Source organism: Megalobrama amblycephala, linkage group LG2, assembly GCF_018812025.1.
Source record: "Megalobrama amblycephala isolate DHTTF-2021 linkage group LG2, ASM1881202v1, whole genome shotgun sequence".
Classification (NCBI taxonomy): domain Eukaryota; kingdom Metazoa; phylum Chordata; class Actinopteri; order Cypriniformes; family Xenocyprididae; genus Megalobrama; species Megalobrama amblycephala.
In genome coordinates, this window is record NC_063045.1 from 36,468,505 (window position 1) to 36,491,244 (window position 22,740).

General features: G+C 37.3%; 3 protein-coding genes across 4 annotated transcripts in view; 1 reads left to right on the plus strand and 2 right to left on the minus strand.

Annotated features, from left to right (window-relative positions):
* mtrex (Mtr4 exosome RNA helicase) overlaps nucleotides 1-1,530 on the plus strand; it is a 41,795-nt gene extending 40,265 nt beyond the window's left edge. The window contains exon 27 of the mRNA XM_048173660.1: nucleotides 1,240-1,530. Coding sequence (XP_048029617.1) covers nucleotides 1,240-1,292 — 53 coding nt within the window. The 3' untranslated portion in view covers nucleotides 1,293-1,530. The remainder of the gene's footprint in view (nucleotides 1-1,239) is intronic.
* plpp1a (phospholipid phosphatase 1a) lies at nucleotides 1,403-16,692 on the minus strand. Of its 2 annotated transcripts, none has more exons than XM_048173671.1 (6): nucleotides 16,244-16,692; nucleotides 9,881-10,032; nucleotides 7,313-7,593; nucleotides 4,932-4,989; nucleotides 3,245-3,421; nucleotides 1,403-1,923 (listed from the first exon to the last, which is right to left on the minus strand). In XM_048173671.1, the coding sequence occupies exons 1-6, from the start codon at nucleotides 16,299-16,301 to the stop codon at nucleotides 1,804-1,806; spliced, it is 846 nt and encodes a 281-aa protein (XP_048029628.1). In that variant the 5' UTR covers nucleotides 16,302-16,692; the 3' UTR covers nucleotides 1,403-1,803. The 2 variants fall into 2 exon arrangements, with proteins under 2 accessions (XP_048029628.1, XP_048029623.1); XM_048173666.1 differs by lacking the exon at nucleotides 9,881-10,032 and adding an exon at nucleotides 13,466-13,620.
* A 4,182-nt stretch (nucleotides 16,693-20,874) lies between these two features.
* Nucleotides 20,875-22,740, minus strand: part of csgalnact1a (chondroitin sulfate N-acetylgalactosaminyltransferase 1a) — a 39,552-nt gene continuing 37,686 nt past the window's right edge. The window contains exon 8 of the mRNA XM_048173681.1: nucleotides 20,875-21,752. Coding sequence (XP_048029638.1) covers nucleotides 21,463-21,752 — 290 coding nt within the window. The 3' untranslated portion in view covers nucleotides 20,875-21,462. The remainder of the gene's footprint in view (nucleotides 21,753-22,740) is intronic.

A 22,740-nucleotide genomic window follows, 5' to 3' on the forward strand; every position in this document is an offset into this window, starting at 1 on the left:
TTTTCCAAAAGTCTACGGGAAAAATGCATAGGCTTTCAACCGAGGGAACCCATGCGCCGCTAACTTCCGGGTTGGCCTACAAAAATGCGTCATCCCTGGGGCACTCTATAGCTATAAACATGTCCACCTTAACTAAATTGCTCATAATTTGCATGAAAGGGAAAACTATAGATGAGTTTGTCTTGCTCCACGCATTATGAATTGCCCTCTGACCCTTTTCATAATGCAACGACACACTAAACTGAGCTTGTGTAGCTATAAGCATCAGCGTTCATGCAATTCTGCACAGTGCATGCCTTGCACAAATGATCTTCACATGAAGCACGTGGGAGACTTGTTAGCATGTTGCTAAGCTAATAACATGGTGTTAAGCATAAAAATGTTGCTCAAAATTGATTCCAGTACATTTTGTTGCTAATTTTGCTAATCTAATTACACGGTATTCATATAGCTAGCAAATCAAAATCGATTCCAATGTAGTTGGGTGTTAGCATGCTGCTAAGCTAATTTTTCAGTATTTGTTGTGCTAGCAAATATGTAGGTCAAAATTAATTTCAATACATTTGAATGTTAGCATGTTAAGCTAATTGCTAAGAATAGTAGTCTAAATATACAGCACACACAAATGTCAAGTAAAAGCACAGCCTATTTTTAATTGGATTGCATTATCAATACTTTTCAATATAGAATGAGAAAGTATATTTGTAGTTTGCTGCAATGCAAGTAAACTATTAACTGCCGTAGCCAAAGAACACAAAAATCACTAAGCAGCAATAAAGAGGACGGCATAATGGATCATTTAATCATTTGACAAAGTACAAAAAAGGGGTTGCTTTTGGCATTAAGATACATTACAGATACAGTTAAAATCCCACATAACCATAAAACATAACATTTACTTATCTGATCTGTCGCGTAAAAAAATGAACTAGAACGTCATCAAGTAACAGTTAAAGATGCGCAATAGAATGTCATTGCCATTCCATCGACGGCTGTTGGCAGCTAATGTAGGGAATAGTATGGGAACTTGGGCCAAAATAAGGTATCATAATTTATGGAACAGCCTGAAGTGTTGTGTAGCTTGTCTCACTCCTTAACATGCTGTCTAGATTGGCAGCACACTAGATTTTGGAACAGAGCTTTGTTTTAACACTGCCTTTCCAGTTTGCACTTATGTCAGTGTTTTGAGGATGGCTATGGATTTCATTTTAAAATGAGACATTTTCTTGTTTTTCACAGGTATAACGAAGATTAAGAGGGATATCGTGTTTGCTGCCAGCCTTTACCTGTGAATCCTGAGTTGTTGTTTTTGTTTTTTTTGTATAAGCGCTCGCTTTTGTTAGGTTTTTTTGTTTGTTTTTTTTGAAGGCATTGTTCATTTTCAAAACACTGAAGGACAGAATTTACATGGAACATAATTGTTTTATTTGTTCGTCAACGAGCATAATGGGTTCTTGTTTTCATCATAAAAGCGCAACATATTGTACATACAGTTTTAACAATTTTAATAAAAAAAAGTTTGTATAGTGATTTCTTTTTTTGATACAGATAAAAAAAGGTTTTTCTTTTGTGGCATAATAGAGGTACACTTATTAGTTTTTGGAGATACACAGGAAGCTGTGGTAGCAGCAGAAGCAGTCCAGCCAAGGCAACGTGGGACAGCGTCCATAAAGAGACCCCCAGAAAGGGGTATCTGGAGAACATAGAAAGCAAGGTTACATTCACAGGTTTTCACCCTAGTGGTCTGCCCTCGTAGTGGGTGCATGCTGAAACCCCTTCCCATCGTCAGAGGTTCCTGATAGCTTAGTTTGGGTTCTCGTAATGATTTCCATTCGTAGGTGTTTCTTGTAAGGTGGTGTGTGGGATCTCAGCCTCTTTCTGAGGTTCAACTTTGTTTTTGAAGAAATCCGACACAAAGAAAACCTGTAGGGTGTGAGAGGAGGTGATATAATTCACGTCACAAAGCCCGAAATATCAATGTTTGTTCTGTATTTAGCAAGTTTTTTTTTTTTTTAGTACTTATACTGCACAACAGAAAATATCAACTTGTCACTCAAACCCATATGTATCTATTACATTAACAAAGGTGGATTAAAGGGGACTTGGGCTGTTGGACTACAAAAATGATCGATTTTGACCTTGTTTTGAGCAGTGGTGGACGAAGCACACAAATCAAGTACTTAATAGTAATATTTTATAATATCTGAACTTTAACTTAAGTACTTATTTTCAGTTTTACCTGAGGACAAATACTTGATTTTTAATGAACATAGAATGAACATACATCAATAAGTACTTTTTATTGCTCAAAATACAGGTGGGTGGGGAATTGAAAAATTGGTGATTGAAAAGAATCAGGTACGTCATGTCTCGAAGCATGTGATAATTTCTTCAGTTCAAAATAATGAGGAACAACATGGTTTTATGGAATGTAGTGGAGTAAAAGTTACCCAAAATAAAAAATATGATAAAGTACAGATACTTGTACAGAATAAAAATAATTTGTTACTGTCCACTACTGTTTTTTTTTTAATTTAGAGGGTTTAGCTGAAGAATTTGAGATTCAAGATATTCATCAAATGTTTTTGATCTCTACATTTAAATGGAGGACTCTAGACATTCAAAAAATTAAATTAGATGCCGTTAGTTAACTAAGTGGCCGTTTGCATGACACCTTTTTCAACTAAAAACCATTTACACAACGTTTTGGGGGCCTGAAAATACAAACTTGAAAATGGGTTTCAAAGTGCAAATTTACAAAAACGGTACCGTAATGCGCATGTGTTTTACACGTTCAGTCTACAGGCACGTAGTGTTTCTATGTAAAGTGACATCGCCAACTACTGGCCTGGCAGCATAATACAGCATTTTTAGTCATTTTTCGCGGATCCGTGTTAACAGGGATCATTTTGACGAAGTTGTCATCTAACACAAATGCAAAGGAAAAACGTTTCTGTTTTGACATGTAAACGTACCCTTAAACTATCAAATTGTTTTTAATTGAAATGAAGCTAAAAAAAATAAACTAAAGTACTAAAACTAAAACCTAAGACTGACAAAAGTATGTAAAATTACTAAAAATCTATAATGAAAACTAAAATAAAAAATATGCAACTAAAATATACTGATTCTATTGTTACATGGACATTACACAGTCATACGAGTTGGAATAATGTGACAATAAGTAAATGAATTGGGTGATTTGGGTCACTTTGGTCAGTTTGCGGTTGATCGTATCACTCACCACTAGTACAGCCACGATAGCTCCTTGTATGAGGCCTGTGAGTACATCACTCCAGTGGTGTTTGTAGTCTGAGACACGGGACAGTCCTGTATAGACGGAGGCGGCGATCAGGAAGAACTGGAGCGTGGGTCGAAGGAGCCGTGCCCATTCAGCTTGCATTCTTGCTTGAAGATAAAGCTTTGAAAAAGGGAAAGATTGTTCAAGCTCATTGAATAAGAGAGCATTTTAAAATATGCTGCCTGCCAAACTCAGTGCAGTGGTGACCTCACTAACATGGTCATGTTGACTTCAGCACACTGTGATAGTGTTGTTTTCATGTTATTGCAGATCCCATGCAACTAATTTCTTCCTGTTTACGAAGTGGCTCATTTTTCTTATACCTAAGGGAAATGTACCTAAAAATTCTGGCATGACGCATCAAAGCTGCCACAGTCATCCTACTCAAAGTAAAGACTTCCTTTAACAGGAACCAACTCAAGTTATTTTAGTTGACTACATTGGGCCTCTAAGAAAGGTAGATTATGCTTAAATATTAATCATCGTGCTATCACATTACAGGTCTTGTTGTCAAATTCATTACTCATTTAGAGGTTTGATGGAGTGACCCGAGTAGAACGATAGTTTGCAACAAGAAGTCAATGTGGACAAAACAAGGTCTGTTTAACTACTAGTACTACATGCAGACGTGCTTGTGCAACAGTATGAAAACCTAAAATTAAAACTGACATTTGTTTAGCAACTCTAACACAAACTAAGGATTACTTTGACGGGTTGATGGGAAGAAATCCCCATGCTGGGCAAAGATTCCCAGAAATCTTTGGAGGTCTCTAAAAATAACCCCTTTAGAAATGATTCTTGAGTTTGTGTACTTTTTTAGTTTAGTTTTATGTGGTTAATGCTTGTAATCTAAATTTGAACAGATATGGTTAGGTAGTTCATTTCAGTATCGAGGGGTCAGTTTAGAGCAAGCAATAATACAATGTTATCTTTCTGAGTGTCGAACATTGACCTCGGGTCAAATGTGCTATGAGCTTTGGCTGCATGTCCTTAAAGCTTGTACTCTCATGATAAGATTATGGTAGGCTGTGTTTGCTAACAAGTCTGTAATGGAGAAGTTCAGCAGAATGACAAGATTTAAGATTGCTCCACTGAATCAAAACAATCTGTGACAGATAATTGATTTTTCCATTGGAAAATACCTATGTGGTAAAACAAATCTACATACATTTATCCCATTTCCTGGTCACTCAAACAATGATGGTATTCACTGGACAGTTTGGTTCTGGCTTGTTATTCAGTTATGTAACATTGTAGGTTAAATGTCATGAACATCAGCACTCTATACAGTACAAGAATATTCTATAAAATTTTATATTCTGTCATCATTTACTTATCCTCATGTTGTTCCAAACCTGTACTCCTTTTTATGCATAACAGATGTTTTGAAGAATGATTCTGAACTGTTTGTTCATGAAATGAACGTCAGTAGGGTCCAAAACAACATTGGACCCTACTGACTTTAAATGTATGGGGGGAAAAGACATTTTTCTTTTATGTTCTACAGAGGAAAGTCAGTCATACAGGTTTGGAATGACACAAGGGTGAATAAATGATGACAGAACATTAACATTTGGGTGAACTATTCCCCTAACAAATGACATGTAAAGAATAATAAAAAGACACTTACTGCCAGGAACAACATGCAGTACATGGAGAAAGAGGAGTGACCCGAGTAGAACGAGAGTCTGCAAAACAACAAAGAATCAATGAGGGCAGTCCAGAAGGGCTGTTAACTAATATTAATACATGTAGACATGTGCTTGTGCAAAAGTATGACGCATTAAAGTCGAAGCAACATTTGTTTTGCAGCTCTGTAAAAACAAACTAAGGATTACTTTGACAAATCCTAACACTGAACCTAAGATTTGCATTGTCCCCTTTGGCCCAGTAAATCACTCCCTTTAAAAAAGCACGCACACACCCTTTTCCGGGTGATAAAGGCATGCTCGAGGGAGACGCGTGTTGACCGGTGGGGTCGGGGCAGGGGAAGCACGGAAAGCGTCAGAGAGGGAGGGTGGTCTGGCTATCCGGCAGGCTTTTGCGTGTTCCTGTTTACTTAAGCTTAGACCACTTGTCGACTAGGAGCATCCGCCTAGTGAATGACTGCAAATAAATCTGGAAACAGCCAAGCAGCACAGCTCTAACTGCCATAAAGTCAACCACTGCGAACATAATGACGCCAGATCTTCATGATCCTGCTGATTGAATTACAGACTTAGTCATGAGACAAAGTAGAGCTAAAGTAAATTATCTGTGAGGTGAAGCTGAAATAAAGCATTGCAGACTGAATGTGAATGTGCCTGATCATCATGAGAACAAAACTGCACTAAAAAGCAACAGACTCAAAGAAATGATGACTTCAGATTTTTAAATCATTAATACCTGAACTGTTTTGATGGGACCAGGAAGACTCTCTCACCCTTTTACAAGCAAATACACTTGCTTGCCTAGTGAGAAGATCCCTTTTTCCTGAGGAGAACACTGCCGTGTGAAAGGTGACCCGGGTTATTCTGGGCTCAGACCCATGCTGCTCTTTATTTGTTCTATAAATGGCATCGTCTCCTAGGCAAACACTAGATAACCACTAATGATGTGTGAGAGAGATGGGAACCACACCTATGTTACATGAGAGCTTTCTGAGAGGTCCTGGGATACTGCTGGCCTTGAGTCTGTCCCAAGAACCCAAACAGAAACCCTGCGTGCTCTGAAACGACTTACCACAGGATTAAAGACCACTACAGCGTGTGAACCACAGATTTCCACCAAAAGCTTGGGTGGCCAACTGTGTGGACAACTGACCCAAAAGGTTCACAACAATCACTTCGGAAGAAGTCCTTCATTTCAATGTTAATGAGGGAGTTCTTCTCAATGCCAGATACAAAGGACTCATGGCACACTTGAGGTCACAACTGAACTGGTTCTGCTAATTGGACACCTCCCAGTAAATCCCTAAAACTATGCCTAATTCCATGCAAGATCCATCTGTCCAAAAATGTTCTAAAGCCAAGTTATTTTGAGGGACGAGCTAAAAATGAATGCAGATGCAGGCTAAACTGGTTATGAAGTTTCCAGGATGGAGCCACTTTTAATAGCTAATTTGAGGGATTCCTACTTCCACCTCAAGGACAAACTTCCCTTTCTTACAACTCTTCCATCCAGAGCAGGACACGCAATAGTCCAGGGGTGTCCAATTCTGCTCCTGGAGGGCCTGCAGAATTTAGCGCAATCACACCAGCCTGGATGTTTCTAGTGATCCTCAAGACCTTGATTTAGGTGGTTCAGATGTGGTTAATTAGGGTTAATGCTAAAGTCTGCTGGACGTTTGCCCTCCAGGAGAAATATTGGACAACCCTGCAGTAGTGTTGTTAAGTGAGGGGGTGTCCAATCCTACTTCTGGAGTGCCTCCTCCCCGCAGAGCTTATCCCCAACCCCAAATGCACCTGAACCAGCCTATCAAGGTCTGGTCCCACTTTATATTAAGTGGCCTTAACTACTATGTACTTACATCAAAAAATAAGTACAATGTACTTATTGGGTTAATATTGAATTGCAAAACACATTTTCAGCTATTGAGGTGGGGTACGGGTAAGGTTAGGGAAAGCTTTGGTGGTATGGGTAGGTTTAAGGGTGGGGGTAAGGTGTAAGGGATGGGTCAACAGTGTAATTATAAATGTAATTACAGAAATGAATTACAGATGTAATTACATGCAGGTGTTTTTCAAATATAAGTACAATGTAAAAACATGTATGTACACAATAAGTGCATTGTATCAAATGATTAATTTAAATGTAAGTACATAGTAGTTAAGGCCACTTAATATAAAGTGGGTCCCAAGGTCTTTGATCAATTGATCACCTTTTGACCAACTAATCAAGATCTGAAATCACTGGAAACTTCCAGGCAGATATGTTAGAGCAGGTCAGAGCTGAACTCTGCAGGAAAGTGGTCCTCCAGCAGCAAGATTTGACACCAGTTTTAAGGTAAAGAATAACAACTTGTGAACCTACCTTCCCTCATTGACCTTGGTTGAGTCCCCAGTACAGATGAAATCCTCGATATAAGCCCCTCCTGTGCAGTTGATCTGCGTCCAGTCCGGTTTGCACACATCCAGGAAGTGTGGCCGCAGTCGGCCAATGGAATACTTGGCAATGTCAGTGAGTGATTGGCTCATGGCGGCACCAAACACAAAGGTGCCAATGGCCTTATAGATACAGGCCACATAACTGTTGCAGAGAGACTTTGATTTGATGCGGTTTAGATAGACTGAAAGGCACTCCCCTATGATCATCTGTGATGGGAGAGGAAGCAATGAAGCATTACTTTTCTTTGTTCTGGTGAGAATGTCAACAATTTTTGTTACAACCAGTTATGTATTTGTAATATGAGGATATGTGAGGGTTCTTTCTTTATCGTTTCTCATAAGGATGTCCACACGTACAAGAATAGAAGACAAGCTCGAACAGTAGAAGCACTTGACAATGCAGCTATCACAGGGAATTCCCTAAAATGTCCCTAACATCACAGTTACCCATGTTTGCATTGCCTCCTTTCGAGGTTATCAATATTGACATTAACAAGGCTGTGAGGCATGGGACTAGAGTCCATTCCACATTTCGCAAGATCCCCGGATCACGTGTGGATTACACAAATCATGTTTAATAAGTCATTTTTGTGCTTCTGAAGTCTTTTCTTCATCAACTGAACAATTAAGAATGAATTACACACTAGTACAACATACTGAATACACTCTAAAAGTGGTTCTTGGCTCGTAATCATAGGGGAACCACTTTCGGTGCTATGTAGCACCATATCTTTAATGGTGCTATACATCACCTTTGACAAATGGCGCAATGTAGAACCCATAACAGGTGCCATATTGCATTTTATTTCTTCAAACAAAAATGGTGCTAAACAGCGCTAAACAGTGCTAAACAGTGGTTCTTTGGCTCATAAACAACCTTTAAAGGGGATTAACAGGTTCTTTGTAAGGCAGTGGTGATATATAGCACCTTAACCACCCCAAAGAACTGGTGAAGAACCGCTGAAGAACCATTGAAGCACCAAGATTTGGAGTGATACAGCATTTAAAGTGGTTCCCTTATGACTACGAGCCAAAGAACCACTTTTAGTACTATATAGCACCATTTATTTATTTATTTATTTTTTTGAGTGTAGGCTGTACTTCCGTTTCTCTCATTATATGGTGTCTATACTGACTACAGTCTAGTGACTGTAATACAGTTTTACTTTCTCTAAAAAAGCATTTGTTTCTGTAGTTTTGAGGAGTTTTATCAGTTATAGAGCCTGGGTAATGTATATTAAGATCATTCAATTCTTTGTACAATTGCTTTACTAAAATATGCAGGTTAAAATACATAGAATTCTGCATTTTTAAAATATACATTAGCAGTAACCTAAATCAAAAGTTTTAAAAGCATTTAAGGCAGAGGGATATGTGATTTGAGCTCACATGGGTGACTGTGAGGTTATACAGATGTGAATGTGTGTGTATATATGTATGCATGTATATAATGTTAACCATAATATAAGCTCAGTTTAAACATTTTTAAACACACTGATGTTTCTAATATCCTTAAAAGGACAGTGTTGAATTGTAGATGGTATCACACAAGATAAAAAGCCTGCATTAAAGAAACAGTTATGAGATGTAACCACAGAGAGCGTCTCCAGCTCTAGTCTAAACGTCTCACCACAAGACTTTCTGTGGTATATGGGCTTTTATGGGAGAATATATGTGGGTAGAAGACCAAAAAACATTGTTTCCACTTAAGTACTTTAAGGTCAAGTACTGCTTAAATCGCAAATGTTCATTTTTAAGGAATAGTTCAACCAAAAATGATACACATTTTTAACTTCCGCATCATTTCAACAAATTTGACTTCCTTTCCTTCAAGGAACACATTTGTAGAAATTGTCAAGAATGCTCAACTTTTCCAAACACTGAAAGCACACAGAAACTGTCAGGACTCAAAAAGAACCTTAAAAGTAGTCCATATGACTCCAAGTTTTCAATGTGCGCAGTTATTAATGTCACACGTTTGTTGCAAGTTTGAAGTCACAATGTCTCATAACAAACCCATCCAGGCATTGAATGAAGTATTAAATTTCAGTTCTGTTCCTCACACAAAGCTACTGTATGACTTCAAAGGGCTTGGAATACAGCGCACGAGCCATATGTAAGCACTTTTGACACTTTTTTTGTTCTTTTTGGACCTTGACAGCTTCCAGTCACTGTATGCTTTGATTGTAAGGAAAATTACAGAATGAAATTTCTTCAAAGCATTTAATTTTGTGTTCAACAGAAGAAAGTCCATCATACAGGTTTGGAACATGGTGACTAAAATGATGACAGAATGTTCATATATTGGACTAAACGATCCCTTTAAGCATCTATCTACAGGACTGTATGTCTTTTGAACTGTGGTTAGATCTTAAAGTTCTGTTTCTTGAGCTGGCATGAGAAAAGTCATACTGACCAGAAAAGCACAAACATTAGAAGCACAATGAGAGGAGAGAGGGGGTGAGCTGTAAGTAACAAACAGACGGGCACTTACAGTAAGCACAGTGATAGGAATCATTACTCCTCCTAATAACTGATAGGAAATGGTGTCTTCTTTATATGGGTAGTTGATAGAGTCATCGTTACAGAAAAATCCTCGTTTGAATGTTTTGTGTTGTATTGTGAGTATTGCAAATGGGAGTCCAACTAGCAAAAAAAAGCAGTGAGAGAGAAACAACAACAACAAAGGTTAGCAGAGTGCTTCGTACCCTATTCTCCCCCTATTCAAATGACGTTCTCCTCAGGGAGGTGCTCGTACAGAAAGAAAAGCTGTGGGTTAGACGGACATTAGGTTTTCTACTTGAAAACATTATGAACAAAGGGTTAGAAAGTAGGTGGTGTGGCAGCCGAGGATGAGATTTTGCTAAAAGTTGCACATTGTCTTTTCATAATGTAGGATATTCTCGTTAAAGTGCATTTTACTGCTTTGTTTTCATTCTCCAGTGGTTTTGAGGTCGAGATGGGAAGTGGAATGTGTCAAATATAGCTCAAATGATTCAACGTCACGCTATGATGATGGGTAGATCTTGTCAAAGCGTTGAGTATTTATATGTCTGAACATTTAGGTGAGCAGTTGAATGGTGTGAAATACTTTTTCCCTCACTCTCTCCTGTTCACAAGTTACAATGATTTTATTGCTTGAGGTTGCTGACATGGTTTTCTATGCATCATTTTATTAAATCACTGTATATGGGCGAGTCGATCATATAGAACATCGTAAACACTCACAGTAACATTAACTTCTCTCTTTCAGAGTCTTGACTACAGTACCTCACAGCTTCACTGTTTACCATTGGCAGTCGGCTCAGTCGCTGAACACACATTCTCACTGATTATAAATGACATTGGGTCGCTTTATCGGTTTCCAAGTGTGAACAAGGCTTTACAGTCCCTAAAAATGCCTTTCCTGTGGTTTTTTCCACACCATCATGTTATAAAAGAGCTCCTAAATGCTGCTTCACCACAGTTAGAATCATTAAAGTGGCAACATAAACATCACAAAGGAGTGACCGTGGTAAGACCGGCAGAAACTTTACAAGCTTGTTGGGGACATGAAGGTTACTCAAGCGTGGCAGCAAAGCATGTGGCAGAGATTAAGACATTTACCCAACATGCAGTGAATATGGACTGTTGAGACTTTTGTGTTGCGTGTCCATGAACCGCTCAATCTGCTGAGAGCTGGATCAGAGCAGGTTACTCAGTGCCACCGGAGTCTCCTAAAATTACACCGTATCTTCTTGCTATCTCCGGTGAAAGCTGCATTGTCATGGTCTGCGATATGCTGTCTGAACGTATGGGATTTCAGAGTCATTGGTGTAACATTCACGGCCAACAGATCGCTCATTTAGATCATCACTTGCACGCTGCCTGAACTGACTTGGCAGGCAAGTGGGAGTTGAGGGCTGCTTACATAGAGGTCAAACCTAAATCTTGCACTATGGGATGTTTGAGGTTTTCTCAATCTTGAGGGTAATGTCATATGGGGCTAATCATGGAAAGTATTGCTGACACTTTTGGAGAGAAGTTTTAGAGGCAAAAGTATGGCATCTGTGCTCCAGAAGGTATCAACTATCCACGGTTATCACATTCCAGACAGATAACAATATCCCAGATTCGCTTTCCATCGTCTAGATTCTAGATTGTCTAGATTCTGGGTCTAGATTATTTTTTTAGCAGATTTTTTGTTTTCATGCACATATTTACACAATAAACTATATCAATAAGCATGGCGCTTGAACGTGAGTACTTGATTTGTGACTAAACGGCGACCTTTCTTAAACATATTCAGGACGTTTCTGTGATTTGGTAGAAGAACCCTCACATGATGAAAACCACAAATTCAGCCTAATTTGCAGTTGCGTTTGCAGTTGCAGCAGCAGTAGATTGAAGAAGGGTGCATTTAAATTCAGAGCCAAAAATACCTCAAACCTGAGCTAATCTGGAACAGCTAAAGACAATTTCTTGTACTTGGTGGACATCCTTGGCTAAGAAGTTGATGACAAGCAACATGCCCAGAGTATCCTTAGCTGAGATATCTTGCTTCAATCCCAACTCAGTGTCTACACTGGACACACGTAATTCATTATGATATGCCACAATTAGATTGCAGTCTACACTGGAAGTGTCTTTTATGTCACATCTTTAGTTTACGGTTTCTATTTTTGACGTACACCATCATTTTATTTTCCCCATTTGTCTAAAATGAAATCATTTTATTTGCAAAAGATGAATGTTATTTGTTATGTATTTAAATAACTTCTGACTATTATACCAAAACCAGCCTGTGATTTCCTGGTCTTTGGCTTGTCATCTTTAGTTTTTAATGTATGCATATCATAACATTGTTTTTTCCCCATATTTACCAAAAAAAAATAGTTTTGCTCATGTTTAATATACAAGGCCTGTCGGCACCGATAGCCTAGTGGTTAGCGTGCCAACATATGGCACAAATGCGTTTCACGGCGACCCGAGTTCGATTCCCGTCTCGAGGTCCTTTGCCAATCCCGCCCCCCTCTCTCTCCGCCCAATGCTTTCCTGTCTGCTCTCTACTGTCCTATCCGAATAAAGGCACAAAAACCCATAAATATATCTTTGATATACAAGGCCCAGTTTTATAATTGGTAAGTAATGTTGGTCCTCATTTTTAAACACAAGCAGAAACAGTTTTTTTTTGGTAAATATGTAAAAATCATTCTTAAATCAATTGTAGCTTTCAATGTAAATTAGGGCTGATAATTATTTTCATATTATGGCGGATAATCAATAAATGCCCTGATATTAAAATTCTAAATTATTTTGTTTAATTTTTTATTTTTGTAACTCAAAACAATTGTAATAAATGCTACATGTGAATTTAGGCATCACAATATTATAATGTGCAGTATAAAAAAATTGGAACATTAAAATTATTAACATTTAATTTATTAGTGTTTTTTTTTTAGTTGAATTATCTTTGTAAATAAAATAATAATAGTGGAGATGTGCATGCACTATTGAATGCCCAGTATCAAACAATGTATATAATTAAGAAAAATCTCTAAAATTGCCCAATAACTGATACAATACTGATATACTGTGCGTCCCTAAAAGGAATTCACACAGAAATTCATTATCCTCATGTGACATTGAGTGTAACATTATTTTGCTATTATAAAAGAACCCATGTAAAGTTAAAGAATTTAAACTAACTTAATTTTCAGCTCCAGCACTTCCAGTGTAGACAACATCAGCTGACAGTGGTCTCTCTCTTTCAGTGTAGACACAATGTTCAACGGCCTAATGCAATCACAGATGAAGTGACTTGAACAGCTGCATGCTTCAATACAACTAATAAAGCTCTACTGAAATTGCAGTTTGCACCTGTTCAGTGCTCAGGAGTCATGTTGAAACAGCTGCTCTTCAGTGTCTGTTTGTTCATTTACAATGAAAGGCCACATCCTGTGACTGCAATAGTCCATTAAACTCTCAAGATGAATTGCCAAACATCCCTTGAAACAAACTTGAGTGCACTACAGACTTTCGAGGGAGGACACTGGGCATGTAGTGTGTGTAATATGCTACTTTCTCTTGTATTACTTACACTACATATGGGAAGTGTGAAGCCCACTGTGTAGAGCACAGTGGAGGTGACTGTGCTGCTGTGGAAGGGATAGCTGATGCTCTCATCATTACAGAAAAAGCCCCGCTGATACGGTTTGATTTTACCCAGGTTAAACGCTGCAAGTGGAAGGCCGGCTGTGGGTGAAGAAGGGTTAACAATGGGTTAACAATAACCAATCAAACGCAAGGGCTGGTTTCCAGTGTTGATGACTGGCTGCTGCCACCTAAGAAATAAGAATTACATAACGGATGTGGGTTTATAATGGCAAAGCTTGTTCGGAAAGGAAACCTGTCAGGTGGTGTAATCGACTCAGACTTTGAATATCTGTTATTTTAAAGTGAAATATGTAAAGCCAACTGTGCCTGATGACAGTTTTACAAGGGGTCAATGACATTTAAGAGTGTCCATGATAAAGAAAAGGAAACAATCTTTAAAGGAAGTTCTTAGAAATGTACTCAGAAGATTAAACTATGTTACTCAATTACTCATGTGGTGTAATCATCAGGTAAAAAGTAATAACATTAAAACAACTGTTTCGGAATTTTGTAATATGTTTAAATTAACCATGAATTATTAGATTTTCAGGGGAGTTGCACCACATGACATTTTGCAGCCTAAACTAACTTTGCCGAAGGTTACATTACATTATATTTTATGAGATTTGTGTGTTTTTTTCTTCATGTTTCAACATAGTGGTTGCACCACATGACTTAATTTGGTAAGCAAACGTTTTTCAAATATCAAAAAGCAGTGAAGCAGTTTTGTTACAACCTTTCTCTAAAAAAACTTTTATAAGATTTTTTTTTAACTCATTCAGAAGTTAAAAACATGTTGATCCTCAAAGTGGTGTATTTAAGTCATTGCATTGATGTATTATATTTTTAATGTATTTTTGAATGATCTAATAGACAGAACAAAAGAAATTAGCACCATGACATCATCCATCTCCCACAACCAAGGGCTAAATTAATAACAACCACACTTCAAACGCTTATTTCCAATGTAAATGCTGTCTGTCATCCTTTCTTGGTGCTCATACCAGACACATTGCTATTGTCACATGCAGCCTCTTGAATTTTAGCTGACGCTAATGTCTTTATCTATCCTGTATGGAACTAATGTGACCTGACGGTTTAAAGTCTAACGTGAGAGCTTGTCTTGTATGTAAACTTTGAATCCTCTATAGCCTCAGCCTATTGTTACTGCTGTTGCAAAGCATTATGGGAAAACAACACAAACCCTCATTCATAAAGCCTGAGGCTCTTCTCCCAGTAAAAGACTATGGGTCTGTTACTGACGCTGAATGCATGTGACATACGCACACGTATAGATAAAGCTGGCTGCTCAAGCCTGAAAGAAGGAAGAGCTGAATTGAGGTAAAGCTTTAATTGTTCTGTGCTCCAATGAAGCCCCATTGTAATTCAAATGCAAACAGGGCAAAACAAACAAAACTAGGAAAGTCTTTTGGGTTTAAACCCATCAGTCCCGATCTGTTCTTCTGTGTAGTTTCGTAGAGATTAGGTGCTACCGGTGGTATGTAAATATCCATTTGCAAATGCAAAGAACGATAATGTTTCCCTGTAAAAAAGACAGACACGAGTGTCTGCTTGACAGCCATGATTGTGAGCTACTTTTGAATGAGAAAAATTACCAGCTTATGTGTTGGGATATTATACTTCATCATACTTAATAATAATAATAATAATTATAAAATGCTGAAATTCCCTCATATGAAAGTGACTCAGATGGCTACTTTGTGGAAATTCCTGTTTAAAACATTTTTAAAAATGCCAAAGTGCATGATGGAAAATTCTAAATAAATAAAAAATACAGGTCAAAACGTCCAACATACGTTCTGTAAAGACTGTGTAGCCTATTGGGGAGAAACTAGATTAAGCATATAACAGTTGAGAATTATATTACAAGGTTCCCACATATTTTGACCAGTGAATTTCCACGATTTGTTTAGTCATTTGTGATTATTTGGATAAGATAAATCATTTTATAGGAATAAATCACATTATTATGTGACATAAGGGAGACCAGGGCTAGTTGTCACTTTGGGAAGTTGAACAACATGCTCTGCCACTGGGGCAGTGAACTGTATCTTTCTTACTAATATTATAGCCAAGACATTAGGTTATGTGATTATACAGAAATAGATATTCAAAAATAAACCCTGAAAAATATTTGCTGGATTAAAAGTGTGGCATATATATATATATATATATATATATATATATATATATATATATATATATATATAAACACTACCATGCAATAACAGCCTATATTATTACAACAGAGTCTATGGGCTGCTGTTTAAAAAAATGGTTTCTCAAGAAATTTATGGATTTTCTGTTAGGTTTCACGTGCCATTGTTGTGCATAAGAGAATCTCTGCATAAAGGTAACGCCCTGTTATTACGGTACAATGATAACGCATGATGGGTGTATGATAACGGCAGTATGCATTATGACGCACACTATATGGGTATCATACGCGGTTATTGTGTGAGTACTATTGTTGCAATGCTGAATCTCATGCAGTTAAATAACGTGCATGACAACATGTATCTAAAACAACTGACAAGTCTAGATACGTCTTCAGTATGTCTTTAATATCTTTCTGTACAGCACTTAGCCTTTGAACGCCTAAACAGGTTACAAATAATTGCCACTCCGCTATAAGACGATAATCGATAATCTATTCAAATTCAGAAAATAAGAAGTAGGCTACTTAGAAAATAATGCTTACCGAGTATTAGGCACGCGATGTCAAGCACCATAAAGGGGATTCCTCTGGTTTCGAACATCGTTCGGCGTGTCAGTGTCCTTCTGTGGGTCAGTTATGAAGATAAAGGTTTTATTTAAGGCGTCCTTAGTGTTCCCACAGTAAACAGACTGACGGAGCGTCCACCTCTAGTGCTCTACTGAAAGAGAAATGAGCTGCACGGACGCGCACTAACGCGAGCTCAAGCGCTCTTAATAACATTGACTGTGTAATGACGGCTAAGAGGCAGCAGGAAGATAGAGCGAGTTGTTCGGTTGTAGTTCCTTAGATAAGAAGACCATTTCATCGCATGAGGTTAAGAATACGCGATGACGAGCCGGTATCTGATGTTTCGGAAGGTCAGATTAAAAGGACTCGTGTGTCTTCGGACTGCACACTGTCGAGCTTCTGCTAGCTGTCATGACGGACAACAGCTGAGGCCCATTACAGCCAATCGCGTGTCTCTCAGGGTTAACCACGCCCCCTATGACCACGTATATAATTAGATCCGCATATATAATTAGATCTATATATCATGACTATCTGAGAAAACAGTAACCTACTAGCAGTGCTGGGTGTAATGAATTACTAAGTAATATTGTAATTTAATTACTTTTCCCCTGAAACAAATAAACAGATTACTCGTCTTAATTTTCTATAATTTAAATTAATGCATTAAATACAGTATAGACTATTGAACAACCTAGTGGATTTAACGTCAAAATTGAACGTCTAAGAATAAAATGTGTGTTTTTAATGTAACCTTCTCAATTTAAATACTGTTCAACGGATTGAGGTTTATATATATGATTTAGAAAGTAATTAATAGGCCTAAAAAGAAATAGTAGGCTACTTTTTAGAGAGAATAATTATTATAGTAATCTGTTGATGATGTAATTAATAGCTATAATTAATTATTTTTTTAGTATAACTTACCCAATTAAATTAGATCTTACTTTTAGCCTAAGATTTAATGTTTATGTAAAAATAATGTAGTAATAATTTAATAACAGAATTAAACAAGAAATTTAGAAAATGTGACTGTCATATTAAGTCAATACTTAGTGTAGTTACAAATTTTCGAAAATCATAAAATGCATCATCACGACGAGACAAATAGAGAATAGTAGGCCTAAAGAATGTTCATTCCGTCTGAAATTATGTTGCAATACTGCCATCTAGCGACGAATGATACACAAATCATTTTTATTCGTAGTCAATATTATTAGCAGCCTAAATAAATGAAGACGTATGAAAATTGTCACATTCTTTTGCTTTATTTTCTGCTTTGTCCTCATAAAATCTATTTTTTTTTTTTTTTCATTTACAATAAATGAGACGGAATTTGTCCCAAAACAACATATTTAAAGAATACAAATAGACAAGCTTTGAGTTTTGGGGTGAAAATGTCCCCCAATAAATAATTATTTTGAGCTATTCTACTCCACTCTAAAAGAAAAACAGAGTGCTTTGCACCCTGACATCTTTGAAATACCTGACAAGACTTGTAACTTCAATAACATTCTGCTAAATCTGAAGATTGTAAATTGTGAACAGATATGTATTTGGAAGAGTCATTAAATACTCTTTCTAACCAATACTGTTAATATTCAGTACTCATAATACTCATTGAATCCTTCAATACAAAATATCAATCAAATATAATAATTCTTGGTCTCTCTCTTAAAAAACAAAACAAAAAAACAACAACAATATGTGAATTTGATTTCCAATTTTAAAACCAATTATAAAATTGTGATGTTATCATTTTAATGTAATAATAAAGTTCCCCTTTAAAACCATCAGGTCACTGTCAAGTTTCACCATTAGGTGGCGCCACAACATTAATAAATCAAGGGTAACATAAAATGAATTGCAGTTCCTCGAACCGCTCGTCATATAAACTGTCAGCACAGTCTAGATACATGCATTAAGGCCCTTAATCGTCTTACTCAACGATTCACATTTAAAGTTATGCACCCACATAATACATTAACCGCATTAACTTGCATTCTAAAAAAAAGAGAAAGAAAAAAAGAAAAATTGAAACAAATCGTCGTTTTTAAATGTCATTTGTACCAGTTAGTATAGTACAGAACGCTTTCCAAAAGACAGCAGTTTATCATCGTAACTCACTGACCACGTGAAGTGCACTACAGACACCGCGATAATACTGTGGATCATTTTGTAGCAATCCAAAGAGACTTGAAGGTCCTCTGCTGCACACCCACGCTTGACGATCTTGTCTTTAGGGAATGTCTGTCTACTTGCTCTGTTCCTGTGGCGTCTCTCGGTTATATTGTTTGGGTTTGCATATGTGTGTGCGTTAGTCTTACTAAAACCGGCTCTTCAAGGCAGTACTATATTTCTTCCCTTCCCCTCTCATGTATAACATAAATTAATTCTGTCACCATTTACTCGCCCTCATGTTGTTCCAAACCGAATCACTTTTTCTTCTGTGGAAAACAAAAGGAGAAATTCGGAAGAACATTCATGTTGCTCTTTTCCATGTCATTACTATAATGAATGCAGAGTTGATGCATGTCACTACAATATTTGTAGCACGCCTCACTTCCAATAAATTGCAATATGCTTTGTGCATTGCTCCTTTTGATATAAACAAAGTATCAGCTTTCCTATTCCATCAATTAAGACAAACAAATAATAATAATAATAATAAAAATACCGCTCTTTCATGTGTGACAGATCACTGTAATGCCTCAGTTAACGCGAAGCAGCAACGCGAAGCCCACGTGAATCTTCTCTTCCTCTTTACTCATAGTTATAGCACAAAATAAACATGAATGAACATAAGAAGGTATGTTGAAAGAAACTGTACAACTTACCGAAATATATCATGTGTCATTAAAGGGATAGTTCACCCAAAAATGAAAATTTGATGTTTATCTGCTTACCCCCAGCGCATCCAAGATGTAGGTGACTTTGTTTCTTCAGTAGAACACAAATGATGATTTTTAACTCCAACCGTTGCCGTCTGTCAGTCAAATAATGCTAGTGGATGGGAACTTCTACTATAAGAGTAAATAAAACCCAAATTAAACCCTGCGGCTCGTGACGACACATTGATGTCCTAAGACACGAAACGATCAGTTTGTGCGAGAAACCAAACAGTATTTATATCATTTTTTAACTCTTAATACACCACTATGTCCAATCGCGTTCAGCATTCGCTTAGTGAGGTCTGATCACGCTCTGACAGCGGCAGTGATGTCTCGCGCATATACTTCAATGAGAGTGAGACATCACTGCCGCTGTCAGAGCGCGATCAGACCTCACTAAGCGAATGCTGAATGCGGTTGGACATAGTGGTGTATTAGAGTTAAAAAATGATATAAATACTGTTCGGTTTATCACACAAACCGATCGTTTCATGTCTTAGGACATCAATGTGTCGTCACGAGCCGCAGGGTTTAATTTGGATTTGTCTAAGCAAGTTTTATTTACTCTTATAGTAGAAGTTCCCATCCACTCGCATTATTTGACTGACAGACGGCAACGGTTGGAGTTAAAAATCATCATTTGTGATCTACTGAAGAAACAAAGTCACCTACATCTTGGATGCGCTGGGGGAAAGCAGATAAACATCAAATTTTCATTTTTGGGTGAACAAAAACACCGCGGAAAGATGTCAATAAAACGGCTTGTAAACAATCAAGTAATGGTATATCAAAAAAGTCATTCAGTGATCATAAACTCGATAGTCAGCTCGAAAAATGGACTGTAAGAGAGGAGCATTTTACTAAATATATATATATATATATATATATATATATATATATATTTAATTAACCTGTTTTTCAATTAAACCTGTTTTTTTTTTTTTTATTAACCTGTTTTCTTAATGTTGAACTCCATCGTGGAGTGTAACAGCCATGTCCCTCCTGACAAAAACAACAGAAACCCTCACATCATTTGGAATGGTTGTAATGGTTATAAAGGGAAATGTATTGTTTTAATGGAAACTGTAATGGTCTCTGTGTCTACTGGTAATTTGTTGCCTTCTATTGATTACATGTTAAAATCTCTCTCCTAATGGAATATAGCTCAAAACAGGGTTGCCAGGTCTGTGTAACAAAGCCAGCCCGAAGGCCAATCAAGAATAACCCGAAACAAGCCCAATGACCCTATCCAAATATCAAAACTCAACATATGCCACACCTATACTTAAAATAGGCCTACATATTTTACAGTCACTGTTATGCGTAATACACAATTTCAACTTGAAAATCACTAAAAAAGTAATCATAAATAGTCTGTTTTCATAAAGGAGCTCAAAGGGCCCTCCCTCACAAAACTCATAATCTAGCAGTTTTAGCATTGGTAGAATGTAAAATATACATTCATTTAATTTTTATGCAATATGTCAAACCTTTAAACCGCGGGAGGTGGGGAGAATTTTTTTTTTTACAAGTTTACAAGTAGCCCAGTTCTGCAGGAAAACCGCAAAATTGCCAACTATGCTACTGGAAACCATTTGTTAATGGTTTTAATGGTTAACATGTTTGTATAATGGTATTTGTAGTGGAAACCATTAGAACTTCTCTGATGGTTTCTTCAGCGGGGATGTTTAAATTTTTATATTTGAAAAAATATCATTAAAAGTTATAATTTTATTAATATAAAAAACGTCATTATGTGCAATTAAAATGTTTGTATACAAATCGAATCTTAATCAAACTGAAACAAATTACAAGCTTGTGAATCAAGATTAGAATTGAATCAAATGGCCAGCCTGCAAATCAGAATCGAATCGTGAAATTTCTGTCAATACCCATGCAGCCTAATCATTTTTATGCTATATTCCAAGCCTTCTGTCATACTGTAGAAACAGGATAACATTTTTAGAGTTAAAATCACAGTCTGTTTTGTGATCATTCAAACTGATCATTCAATTAAATGATTTAACTAAAAAAAAAAAAAAAAAAAAAATTCTCTCTCTCTCTCTCTCTCTCTCTCTCTCTCTCTCTCTTTCAAAATGGACATTGCTGTTTCTTTGAACATCATTTTGGGCTTCATGTGGACCTCTTTTATTGTGATTTTATGGTGCAGTGAAATGAATGACCAGAACATTTTGGTTCCACAGAACAAAGAACACCAAATGTCATGAGGGTGAGTTAATGAGGACAGAAAGTTTCACTCTTGAACCATCCCTTTAAAAGCATGTATAGAAGAGGTAACTTCCATCAAGCTTTTTTGGCTCCACTTCGCTGTTTCTGTTTTCGGAGGTGTGCCTCGATCTCGTGTCGGAAGAGCAGCATGCCCAGCTGGCCGTGTGAGGCCTCGTTCATGGCTTTGGACTGCATACACATCTTGTACTGGTCCGGGGGCAACTCGTCAGCGCAGCGCTTCTCGTGCCACAGGTGAAAGAGGCCACGTGACGGGGCACGCACTACCAGTAGATTACTGTGGAGGTACTTCCTGTACAGGTGAACGTCCTCGCCGCCCCAGCCTTTGATGTCCACATCGAAACCCCCTGTAAGATTAGGAAACATTATGAAATTTCTTGAATGGCAAAAAATGGAACCCTCAAGTATTAGAGATGTGGAGCTCATGCATTTAATGCCAGTCTTCTCAACATGCTAAAATCCAAAGTCTTTTTCACCATCGTGCCAAACGGTTCTAAGAACGGAAAGGAACGATTCCAGTTATATTTCCACTTGAGCCTGGTACGGCACAGCATGGCAAGATTACAAACCGTTCTTGGCCTGGAATTCTCAGCACGGTTGGCTAACTGTGCTGAACAGTGAATGCGTGTAGTCATGTCGGCACTCAGGATTGGTCACTGTCTGTTGCCTGGCTAACAGTGTCTCTGTAGCTGGCTAAGCTCTCTATTTGAGTGACGTGAACACAAATTAATAATAAAATGAAAAGAAATATCTGATCATCCTCCATAATACAGTCACTATTTACATCTCATATCGTCTGTAAACTCTTGTGTTGCCAAGGCAAAGAACTGACACATTTGTATTACTTTCCAAAGAGCTCTGTTATCAACCCTAAAGTGGAAAATGAAATCATATCTGTACTGGCTGGGCTGGATTGGCACAGAATGGAACAGTGAAGAAATGAACACGGTTTGCCCCAATGGTGGAAAAGCAGCTATAGTCTATTCAGTATGCATGTTGTCAGGTAACCTAAAAATCTTCTTAAAGGGACAGTTCATCCAACTGTTCTGACATTACAAACGTTTATGATGTTCTTTCTTCTGTGGTCTTTATCCATACCCACCCATCCAACATTTAAACATTTATTCATGGGTGAATCAACATCATGAATAAAGGATTAATCAGTTACATTTTGCGACGCTATATCAAACATCTTACTTTTCAAACAGATACAGTATGTACTTTTGTACAGAACTTAAAAGTTGATTTATACATATTTAGTTTATCTTTTTATAACCATTTGGCATTAAACATTGCTTAATATTTTTTCAATGTTGAAACAACAACTTAACCATT

Coding starts and splice junctions, on each gene's coding strand:
- plpp1a (XM_048173666.1), bottom strand. CDS start 16,301: ATGTTCGAAACCAGAGGAATCCCCTTTATGGTGCTTGACATCGCGTGC. Junction 7,594..13,465: donor TCACACTTCCCATATGTAGT/GTAAGTAATACA, acceptor CTCCCATCACAG/ATGATCATAGGGGAGTGCCT. Junction 1,924..3,244: donor CTATCGTGGCTGTACTAGTG/GTGAGTGATACG, acceptor CACACCCTACAG/GTTTTCTTTGTGTCGGATTT.